The sequence below is a fragment of the Eurypyga helias genome, unplaced genomic scaffold (genome assembly GCF_000690775.1).
Source record: "Eurypyga helias isolate BGI_N326 unplaced genomic scaffold, ASM69077v1 scaffold27897, whole genome shotgun sequence".
Classification (NCBI taxonomy): Eukaryota; Metazoa; Chordata; class Aves; order Eurypygiformes; family Eurypygidae; genus Eurypyga; species Eurypyga helias.
The window spans coordinates 22,039-34,190 of record NW_010260308.1 but is presented as its reverse complement, the minus strand read 5'-3'; the positions used below and the strand labels follow the sequence as shown (position 1 = coordinate 34,190).

Here is a 12,152-nt window from a genome sequence, read left to right as displayed (position 1 = left end):
GGATTTATTAGCCCTGAACACTTCATCCTTTTGGCTTGATTGTTCTCTAAACAAATAATTGACTGATGGATACGCTGCCTCGCTGTCTTCCTGCCAGCTTCTTTATTTTACAGTCTCCATAAAAATCAAGAGAAAATGCAAACTGGAAAAGGTAACGCACACAGAATCTCCAAGCTATGTCACACTCCAGCCTTTACGCTTGCTCGGGTCCATGAAATGAAGGGAAACAAAAAGGCAAGCCCTTCCCAATGAAAGGCTTGGTGCTGCCGTCTCGTGGGAAAAGGGAGAAGGGGAGCTTTGTTAATAAAAGCAGAAATGCAAAAAGGGAGATGGGAGGGAGTAAGGTTTAAAAAACTTGCTAAGACCAACACCCCCGTTTTTGTTTCAGGACGGCTGTGTGCTTTATTGCTCGCAGATCGGTTTCCTTTGCAGGTGATGCGGGCCCAGAATTACATCACCAGCGGAGCAGCCAAGAGCATCTCGGTGCCAGGATGACCCAAGCTGAGAGGAATGTATTATCACAGACCTCCGAGGGACTTGCCAGTGCATTCCTTGATGGGGGTGCTGCGATGGGGGAGACAGAGAGGAGACAATTTTACGCGAAGGCTGAAAGGAAACTTTGTGGAGGAAAGATCTGGGGTCACAGTCCTGCTGTCTCCTCTAAGCAGATCTAATTATGGCCATGTACTTCAAAAAGAGGGTTTAACTAAAACCAGATTTAGCAGGGCACTTCTTAGGAAGTACAGACTGAATCCCCGGCCTTGCCTTTGAGGAAAACGCGAAATGCTTCAGTGCACTGGGAACGCTGTTGCTGCGGTTGTAAAGAATAATTTGAAGCTGCAGCAAGGAAAGCAAGAGACGATTAAAAAACCTTATAATTTCAATGAAGCCTTACAATAATATGTGACTAAACATTTATATATGCATATATATATATATGCTTTCATACAGAACACAGGTACATTAGATCCTGGGTGTGTATTTCCTGACACGTTGTGTGGTGGGGTAAAAGAGTCTCAGCAGTCTTGGGGATCGTGCTGGAAATGATCAAACTGCTCACAAAAAGGTTGCACAGATCTCCCTTAACAAGCTCCAACAAAGCCTTTCTGCCACATCGAACACTCTATTGACAAACCATGTCCCCTGCATATGAAAGGAACTCCGTCCTCCCCCCGTTTTTGAAGGCTTTCAGGCTGTTTCTGCCATCCGTCCTGCAGGCCTGGCTCAGTGGTCCTCGCCACAAGCTGTTTCTGAACCAATAAAATCAATGAGAGCTTTCCAGTGCTTTTAATAGCAGCAAAATGTGCTGTCAACAAACTGCATTAAGAGAAGAGTACAAGACAAATTGTTGAGAGATTAGCACCTCTAAAAACACCAGGATTTTAAACCTCATCTCTTAGGTCGATTGAAGTGCCAAGTTACACGGAGCTCTCCCACTTTCCACCAGAAGTGGAACACCTGCTGGTCAAATACAAGGGTCACCCTGCTAATCAAATTAAAAAGTTTATCCTTGATCTTAATGATTTCTCTTCCTTTGCCCCTCCCGCAGTTCCCAGAAGAGGTGGGAGGACTGGGACTAGGCAGAACAGAGCTTTTCGGGGTAGGGAAGTGGCAATAGCTGGTTCAGCTGTAGCCCCTCAGCCGGTGTCCCAGCTCATGCTGCCAGCTCACTCTCCAAAGCGTGGCTGAAGACCAGGAGGGTGCCCGTGCTGGGAGGACCAGCTCGATCATTGTGGCTGCTGCTGCGTGGCCTCCTGCTCTTCAGGTGCCCACTGCATCCCACATTGTTGGTGCAGCTCCAGTCTGACCCCTCATTCCCCACCTGCCAGACCAGAGACACCTTATCCCACCATCTGCCACCAAAGGTCTCTGAGGGGGCCTGCAAAACACTCCAGCCACTATGTCTGTAGAAGTACCTTCCATTAAAAGTACAGATTTCGTTCATCTCCGTCCGGCAAACAGTTGTCACTACTCTTTTCCTGTAACATGCCAAACTTTTCTGCAGCCTTTCTACAGCTTAGTTGCAGCCAACACCAACAGTCAGGCCCTCCAGCTTTCTCCATTACCCTCCTCGCTGTCTACTATATTTGAATATTCCTGTGTACAATTTTCTCTTTTTTATGCTTTCCATGCATAATTATTCTTGAAAAAACAAAGTTTTCCTGTTCCTTCCTGTGCAAGGCTGGCCTAATAATTAGTCCCTTATAGGGACTGTTTGCTTTCCTATCAGGTTGCGGATGGATTAGAGATAATGCATGAAAGTATATGCAAAAAAGTATTCCAAAGTAAATACATTAAGTGAGTGCCAGAAATACATTAGAACTGAGGCATATTTCTGCTCCAAAAGAATTTCCCTTTTTATCTTGTTCAAACTTTCACAGGACAGCAAAAGTAGATGTGGCCTCTAAAAGCTGTTGTGCACAACAATGGTTCGGAAAGATTGGTAAAACACTGTGAGGAAAGAAATTACATACTCAGATCCAGGGCAGAAATTATTACTGCTGTCATTGTACTGGATTGCTGTGAGGTGGCTGTCCCACAGGACTGTTCTTCCTCCTGCTCACCCTGTCTCATTAACATTATAACTGAGTGCAGCAGTGTGGCTGACGGGCAAAGTTCACCTCCGTGTCCCTTTTTCATGGAGACTACAAGTCTGTTCAGCTTTTAATAAAATAACTCTCGGGCCTCAAAGCACCACTGTAAAACAAATTATAGAGAGAGAGGTACTTATAAAACAAAAATGTATAGGCAGGAGCCCGAGAGCTGCCTTTGGGCAGGTCAGTTCTCTGTCCCGATATGCAGATTGAGCCTGGGAGGGTTTTTGTATGTTTTGACCTATTGTAACTTAATCTTCCACTACAAAATCTTTCTTTCTGACAAAAATCTATTGTTGATTGCCACTGTGGGTCTTTCCTCACAAGTCGACCCATCACTCCCTCTTTCTATGTGAATAAAGCCCTCAAACCATCCTACTTCCAGTTTTTAATGCCTACAAAGATGTGGGTGCAGCCTCAGTTTCATGCGCCCTCAGGAAACGAAGATGAGGAGTTGAGATCATTTAAGATGACACACTAACGAGTGGTTTCCCTCCCATCCTGATTTTGTTAATCTTGTTAATCTGCAAGTGATATGGGAGGAAGACCCTGAAGAGGAAGGGACGTGCATGCCTGGTTTTCTATGTTTAGCTACATGCCATGTTCTTTCTCTCTGCTTGGTCGCTACTAAACTTGAAACGAATATTCTCATTAGTGCCTTAGACAAACAAAGTGGATTAAGTAGCAAACATCAGGTTTCTGGTGTCACTCAACATAAATCAAAAGGGCTTCAGCACTGCAGTTCTTCCCCCGCAGCCACCAGTACAGAGCCACTGGCGACTAAAGCTGGTGGGTTTAGTTGTCTTAAAGATCTGCTTTCAATAGAAGTTCAAACTCAAACTGTCCTTTTTTTATTGCTGTTTTCCAAAAATTGCACAGTGCAGAAAACCTGAAGTTGAAAAGACACGAAAGAGCAGGAAGAATATGAGAAAATGCCCACAGACATAGGACTCAACATCTCAGTAGTAGTAATCTGAGACAAAGCTTTTTATCCAATTCATTGAATGAAGTCAGTTCAAAACAGATCAAAATCTTAGGCTATTTAGTGGCCTACATGAGTTGAGCTGGAATAATAAGAAGCCAATGACTGTTAAATTAAAGTGAATATAAAATGTAAAGACAAAAGGAAAAGGTGTTTTAATACCACTTGTACTTTTATAGCATTTTAGTTTCCTGCATGTCCAGTCCACACGTACACAGATACACAGCATAGAGGAAAAAAGGCCTCTATGAGAATCAGATGTGAAATTGCTCCTTACTTGGAAATACAAATTCTTTATTTTCTGCTAAGAGAATCAGATTGCTAAGATGCAGAAGCATTTTTGTCCTTTAAAGTTTGCCAATCAACCCAGGAAAATGCAGAGACAGAAAACCAGCAGCTATTAAATCAGGAAATACGGTCACTGCAGCTCATGTGCCACCTACTCAAAGCTGGTGCTGAACTGGGCTTAGGAAATACACTAAACAATTTAGCTCCTGGCTTTTTGCAAGTGTCTGCCACCAGACTGTGGTTTCCTCAAAAGCATTTCTTCTTTGAACTTGCTTTAAGTATTTTTCTCAGAGCATTAAAAAAAACCCCCAAAAACTAAACCCAAAACACTGTGGGTTGATTCCAAGCAGTTTGGTATGAGCATGAAAATTTCATATTGAAAAGCTGAATGCTCATTCTTCACCCAAGGTAGGTGCTCTTTCTTTTTGTAGAGACTCGGAGAACAAATTACTCCCACAAGGAGGACAAGCACTTGGAAAAAAACCTGGAGCGTATGAGGCTGTGAGATAAACACTGCAGACAGTCCAGCACAGGCTGGGCACGTTCCATTAAACAGGAAAATATTTTCTTCCAGGGGAACGTAGATCTTGCCTGAGGCATGCGGCTTCAAAAATATGAAAAATAATGCCAGTGGTTTGTGACTTTGCAAGTCTAAATGTGAAGGGCATGGCAAAATCCCTACCACTTGTCTGCCAGTATCCTAATACATGTCATGGTTTTCCTTACCCTGTCCTCCTGCTGTGACAAACGGGGCCCCATCCCTCACAAAATGCGGTGCTTGGCTGAGCAAGCCAGCCCCAGCCTAAGCCAACGTAAATAACATCTGATCAGAAGCTACCAGGAGGCGAACCCAAAACGGGCACGAGTAATTCAGAAGAAACTTGTTTCTTAATTCAAGCGCGCACTACAGGAACATTCAGTGGTACTCCTCCAGCTCTGGACTTGCACAGCGATGTACTTACTAATAACATGAGCGGACCAGCTCTTACAAATGGTTTACATGGGAGTTTAGTGTCATTTAAACACAGAAAATACCAGGCCATGTCACTGCTGAACTGGCAAGCGTGGGGACACCGGGGATACCCTTTGCACCGTCTCAGGTACTCACCTCTCTCGCTCCTGTTCCAAGAGGTTGGTAAAGTCATCGCTCTTGTTCATGTAATCTGTATGTTTATGTTTCTCGTTTTCTAGCTCATAAACTGTGCGGCGATGGCACTTTTCTGCCAACAGGAGCTGTTCCAGCATGCGCCGATACGTCTCTTTCTGCTTTTCTTCAAGTCTGTCCAGCTGGATTGTAGGAAAGGAGAATAGACTGTTTTAAAGGTCTTCTTGCTTACTTCATCTGATTTATTAACCAACAATGTTGTGTTTGGTAAATGCAAGTCCCATAATTTTATGTCTTGGGCTTTACATAAAGCAGTGACTAGAAATAAGAGTAACTGTCCTGTAAAAGTAATGATTTCTTTGGACGGCGTGTTTGCAATAAACATTTGCGGGGTTCTCAGATACACAAAGGACAGAACTTTGCTCAGTTTTAGGGTAACAAATAATATTGTTGCAGTGCAAAATTTCCTCTGTCGTGAGGTGCTGTGCATGCTCCCCTCATTTCACACGAGGAAAGCTGTAGCAAATGCCAGGGCAGGATATATGACCTGAGACCCCAGGAGCCTGACTTCATGGGCCTATATGGGGACTAGACACCTACATGAGTAGCCTAAGCTGTAAACTCAAGGCTGAAATGTGTGTTACACGTCCTCAACACACCTCTAGGACTGCTGAGATAAAAAGTCTAAACTATTCAGATTCAGCACAGATTCAGTTTTACGTTACCAAATACAATCCAATATAAGCTGCAGGGTTTTCCCCTCAGCCTGTTTTTTTGACCAAAATGTCTCTTTCTTTCTTAGCAACACTTTACATTTTTTTATCTTCTGGCCATTTTAATTAATGAAACATGCCAGTCTTCATGGACAGGGAGGCATGTCTAAAAAGTTGCCAGGGCACACCCAAGCCACCACAGCTATTCATGGTGCTCCTCTCATTATTCCTTGGGAGCAGACAACAAACTCCATCCTCCTCCCCGCCAAAGCAGCCTGCAGCCCTGGTGCTTCTCTGCTTGCCTACCCCCAGCATGGCAAAGCCTGCTTTGCCTAACCCCAGCCCAGGGATTCTTGTGGGAATCCCATCTTCCTCAGCCCCAGCAGCACTGGGCAGTTGCTGTTTCACAGGGTGCCTCAGCAACTGAGGGAAATAGAGAGGACCAAAGCAGTTTGCTCTCCAGAAGTTGATCATGGCCGTCGAAGTAAACCAGTCATGGCATTTTTTAAAGGAGCCAGGTTGGATTCTGCCTTTGAGAGCAGATCTTTTACACTTATGACATTTTGTCACCACCCTATTTTGGCTCCAACATAACCCCTGTGGACCTGCACATGACAAAAGTTTTACTCTGATGTCCCTGTCAAACTATCAGCTTCTTTAGTCCTGCTAAACTCTTTTAATCTTGTTTGAGAGTATTTCAAGCATGCTCCCAAATGCTAATGTTTGATTTCCTTATTTATCATCATTTGAAAAACTCCAGAAAACGCTTCAATGAGAATACACAGTATAAAGTTATCCCATAGTAGACACAATTCCTGGTGGGAAAGTTCTAATAGGAGGAATTAAGAAGAGTTGGACAGGCACTACAGTATATTATACTGTATGTTGTTGCGTGCCCTCTATCCATGTCCTGGACTGTTATAAAACTATAAACATAAGCAGTGGCTGCTTATTTTGGCATTCTCGCTGGCCTCAGACATTCCCAGGTCTATTCTACATTCATTTATTGCTTAGATTTTAAAGCAAGAGATCAAGTCCTACAGGTGTCCTTTAGGGGCTGAACTGACTTTGCAGTCCTAGAGCTTAAGTGGCATAAAATGATTACGGATTTATGATGTCATAAATATGGTCGAAGTCAATCTCTGAAGGTCTCCTTTTCCTAACTACCCACATGATAGTGCTCTGGTATGCCAAGAAAATCAGAGTGCTTACCAATGCTGTAGGCAGTAAAGGTTGGAGACTATAATTGAAAGGAATGTAAAAAACAGAAATGTAATACCCAAAGATTTTGTTCTCACTTTACAGCACCAGCCCTAAGGAGCATACAAGCTCTTTATTGTTTGTGTTCAAACCCAGCGATTTTGCTTACAATTTATTCTGTGGTTGAGTGAACACAAATATTCAATTTTTCTTCAATTTCTTGTCATTTGCACAAGTGCTGCATTATCCTTTCTCATGCTTTGTACACAGACAAAGTACGTGGAGTCTTATTTCTGGTTATGATTGCCCCTGCACAGATGTAATAATGTCAATCAAGACGTCTTTACCTCTGAAATTGGTTTCTCATAAACATCTTCCCCTATAGACTTTTCTTGGGCAAGGATGGCATCTCTGTGTAGCACTCGGAGCACGTTCTCTGGAGCTGCAGACCCATAGTGAGCTTCTAAAACTTCAGGTTTGGTTTTCTCTGTCTTCAGCATGTGGATCACATCCTCCCTTGCCTGTAACATTGCAAATCAGTACCATAAGCCGACCTAGTAACCAACAGGGAAAACAGGGATAACTGGGACATTTCATCCGTACGGACTGCATATACAAAAATAAAATAAATTAGAAGAATGATGGGCTGCCAGTGCAAATATAAAAACGTCGGTAGACATCAGAGTAAACATGATCTGCGCAATCCAGATGTGGTTCTTGTAGGCATTAATTATTCTATTCCTGCCTGTCATTACACCTGAATGCTATGAATTTTTATCTGGGTCGCAGCTACAGCCAGGCAACATCATCAGTCTTCATATACTTCATCTACTCACTGCCCATGCTGTTCCCTGACTGGAGTACGGAGATGAGTAGAACAAGCAGCAGAATCAGGCTGAATTAGTATTTCCTAGGTGGCCTCGAATCAAGTATTTCCTAGTCATTCCCTACCTGACTTTGTGACTAAATGTTCTCCTCAAGTAACTTTTACACTGAAGTTCTCTAACTTTTGTTTGTTTAAACAAAACCCTAGAAACGGTGCAGACGTCGGGTAACAGGCATAACTGGCAGCAGACCCACAGAGGCTGAGCAAAGCCTGCCGGCAGCGGAGGGGGTTGTACCTGGGAGCAGCGGTGGTCCTGAGGCTGTGGGAGCATGGGTCCCAGCTCCTGCTGCTCACCCTGGGTGGGAGCCCCCAGTTTCAGGCAGCATGAACAGGCATCTGGGCATGATGAGACTGCTCTGCAAGGCCACTGGGTTATGAATAAGGGGCATTTTAGGGCTACGCTGCTGACAAACGCTTAATCTCCAGCTCTGATTCGAATGATACTTGGCAACATCTGTTAAGCCACCTGTAAAATGGGGACAGGGCACTTGCTTGTCCTTCAACGCAGTTTTATAAGTCCATGATCCGGGGAGGGGCTGTTAAAGGTACGAGTTTTCAGTGGGCATGAAGGAGCTCCCTGGTTTCCCTGCAGAGCATCTCTCCTACAAGCCCAAAGGGGAGGGGGGCAGAAGGGTACAGGCACAGATTTTTCTCTCACCTGCCCTTCTGACACTCAACCCATGTGAGCCTGGGAAGCAAATGAAGGGCTAAGGAAAGGGTCAGATATCTTAGGAAAAATCTCTTACCAAACCTGCCTGTATGTAAGAAATGACTGCTTAGGATTTATTTATGAACTGACCAACACTTCATGCTTTCCACAGTGTTCATAATGGCATCCTGTATTATCCCTGTAGAAAATCTTACATCTTTACCCAATACTACAGAGGCATCGCAGCTTAACAAAACCACCTGATTTTAAAATGAGCAAGGAACCAATTTCAGGAAATGGCAAAGACCCTTTAGTTTCTGGGAGGTTTTGGGGGTGTGGTTATTTTATTTTATTTTATTTTTTAATAAAATAGAATAACAAGAATATAAACCAAAAAAAATTATCTTCAGGCAAATATCATGCCACTCAACTGAGAACTAACCTGATTCTAAGCAGCTAACTGTAAGTGCTTATTCTATACAACATTCTGTAACTACAAGTAAAAGCTTTTTGAATATCTGCAAGTTACAAATAACGACTGGAATGGTATGAGTGCTTTTTCAGCACAAGTGTGGGAAGGATGCATCACTCATACATGCCAAAACTACAAGTGCATCACGTCGGCTAATCCCAAAGAGTGCCGAAACAGTCTGTACACCTCACTACATCACGTCCTGAGAACAGGCCTCTCTAAGTAGAGGAAAAATGCTATTTTAGGAAAGTTTTAGACAGGTTAGAGAACACATAATTTTTTCTCTCTCTGTGAAAATAACAGTTATCTTAGTGTCTTCGTTACTATGAGGTCAACGCTTCTATACTGAAGAAAAAGCCCTTTAAAAGTCTCAGGATAACATGGGAGTTTTGGGGTATGTATATATATAAACAGATCACTGTTTTATGACGTGTTGTTTTAGGGCTTTTCAAGAAGAGACAGCTTTTGGGCCATACCTGCCTCCTGCCTGCCCTGAACGAATTCGGTGTACCCTCTGTGTGCCTCACAGGAGGTGTCCTGTGCCATGGGTGTGCTCGGGGAGAGCACTGTGCAAAGGGAACACTGAAAACAGCAGGTTGAGGGGGCAGCCCCCTTCCACCCTATGCACCAAGGGCCACAACCAGGCACGCTGAAACCTCAGTTTGTCTTGGTCCTGAGCACAGAAGGCTTCAGGCCTCATACATCCCATTCCTCAGGGACAGGCACACCTCAGACCCCAGGCTGTTTGGGAGGGGAGGAGGAGGAGTTCATTCTCTCCTGTTGAAGATGCTGGGCTGTGGACAGCGTAATTAAACACTGACAGGGCCAGGCAGAGCAGAGACAACTCGGGCTTGGTGATTTAACTCTATGACGTGGGAGAGTGAAGAGCTGGATGCCAGTCCCTGCAATGGTTATTCAATACAGTGATAGCTGACGGAGGGACTGAACGCTGCTCTTCCCAGCGAGTGCCTCAGCCCCTGTGCATGCTATTCTTCCAGCCTCATTAGTGTATAATCATTGCTGATTAAAATGGAGCAACTCTAGCAGGAGGGAACGAGAGTTCCCAAAACAGCTTATAACTTGCCAGCTAAGAAAAGTATCCTGGGCAGTATCAGAAGTGTGGCCAGCAGGTCGAGGGAGGGGATTCCCCCCCTCTGCTCTCAGGAGACCCCACCTGGAGTGCTGCATCCAGCTGTGGAACCCTCAACATCAGAAGGATATGGACTGGTTGGAGCGAGTCCAGAGGAGGGCCACGAAGATGCTCAGAGGGCTGGAGCACCTCTGCTATGGGGACAGGCTGAGAGAGTTGGCCTTGTTCAGCCTGGAGAAGAGAAGGCTCCGGGGAGACCTTATTGCACCTTCCAGGACCTGAAGGGGCTACAAGGAAGCTGGGGGGGACTTTTTACAAGGGCCTGTAGTGACAGGACAAGGGGTAATGGGGTTAAATTGAAAGTGGGGAGGTTTAGATTGGATATCAGGAAGAAGTTCTTCCCGGAGAGGGTGGTGAGGCACTGGAACAGGTTGCCCAGAGAAGCTGTGGATGCCCCATCCCTGGAAGGGTTCAAGGCCAGGCTGGATGAGGCTTTGAGCAACCTGGTCTAGTGGAAGGTGTCCCTGCCCATGGCAGGGGGGTTGGAACTAGATGGTCTTTAAGGTCCCTTCCAACCCAAACCGTTCTATGATTCTATGATCCCCAGGGCACAGGCAGCTCCCCACTCACGTACCCCTTCCTGGGCACCCCACGCTCTGCAGACACTCAGGATCTGGATCGCATTAGCATGGCAAGGTGCCTTCTGCCTTTTCTGGGCTTGGCCATTGCTGCTATCGTTATCTTTTCAAGGGTAATTCACAGAGTACTTTGTTTCCATGGACTTATGATAACACTTTGTGAAAAGCAGACTAACAAACAGACACTCGGGTTGCTAGGAAGCATTGGACCAGAAAAGGGGCCTTGTGCTATTAATAAACTGGAAACAAATTTGCTTTTATTTGGCCAGCAACAAGCCACAGCATAGGAAGATTTTGAAGTACAGCTAGCCTAGGTCTGGATGGCAGGGGATCATTGCTAAGAAGAGGTCACCGTACTGGCAAGCTGTTTCTACTGATGGACACATACTGTAAGGCGCCTCCCTTGTCTCACAGCACAATGCTGTTTAGTGTAAATCATAAGCTAGGAGACAAACACAAGGAAGAGTTTTCAAATTCAAGTAAACTTGTATATAAATCCTAGAGGAAAGTTGTTAGCTGTTTTGGTAGAAGCAGCATGGTGTTTGGCACAGGAAAGACATATCTCAAGTCATGAGGGTTTGGGTTCTTTTTGTTTTGTTGGTGCTCTGATGAGAAAGAATATCCAAGCATGAGAAGACCACATATTGCAAGAGCTTGTAACACAATGAAACTTATTTGCGTAAGTCCAGAAGACTGCAATTACAGAAGCTCCTTAAAGTCAAGACAGAATTTAGAAAATACATACATTTACTTTTTTTGATTGCTTAAATTGTCATACAGACAACTCCAAGCTAACTTTCTGCCTATGATGTTCACATTGTGGGTTCCTGAAAATAAACAGACTTTTTTGTTAATAAAGTGCCCTAAATTACTTGATTTTCCAAACAGTAGGAGCAATGAAGTCAGATTAATGAAAAAGCCACTTTTACCTCTTGGAAATAACACTCAAGGTGAGAAACACAGAAGGTCAGATATGTTGAGAGGTGTTTTTGCACACTCATTTTCTCCAGGAGCAAAGCCTAATTAGAGACTCCATGTCCATCAAACTCATAGAACAGCCCAGGTTGGAAGAGACCTTAAAAGATCATCTGGTCCAACCTTTCACAGGAAAAGAAGTCTAGATTAGATCATCTAATACTGTGTCTAATTGTGTCTTGAGAACTTCCGGTGATGGGGACTCTACCACATCCACGGGGAGGCTGTTCCAGTGATTGATCTCACTGTAAAAACTTTCTTTCCTTTGCCGAGATGAAACCTCTCCTGCTGCAACTTGCACCCATTGCCCCTTGTCTTTGCTGCGTGGCTCCAGACAACCCCTGTCCTCTTTGTAGCTGCCCTTTAAGTACTGGCACACTGTGATGAGGTCCTCCTGAGCCTTCTCTTCTCCAGGGAGAAAAGAGCTAACTCCTTCAGTCTTTCCTCATAGGGCAGGGTCTCCAGCCCTTTGATCCTCTTCACCGTCCTCCTTTGGACTGCCTCCAGCCTGCCCATGTCTTTCTTGAATTGTGAGGACCAGAACTGGACACAGTGCTGTG

The 12,152-nt window shown here is 44.6% G+C and overlaps 1 protein-coding gene across 1 annotated transcript in view; it reads right to left on the bottom strand.

The window, feature by feature from the left end:
* Positions 1-4,968: 4,968 nt before the first annotated feature.
* Positions 4,969-12,152, bottom strand: part of LOC104512140 (filamin-A-interacting protein 1-like) — a 21,432-nt gene continuing 14,248 nt past the window's right edge. Inside the window, exons 2-3 of the mRNA XM_010155006.1 lie at positions 7,230-7,403; positions 4,969-5,151 (exon numbers count right to left, since the gene is read on the bottom strand). Coding sequence (XP_010153308.1) covers positions 4,969-5,151; positions 7,230-7,403 — 357 coding nt within the window. The remainder of the gene's footprint in view (positions 5,152-7,229; positions 7,404-12,152) is intronic.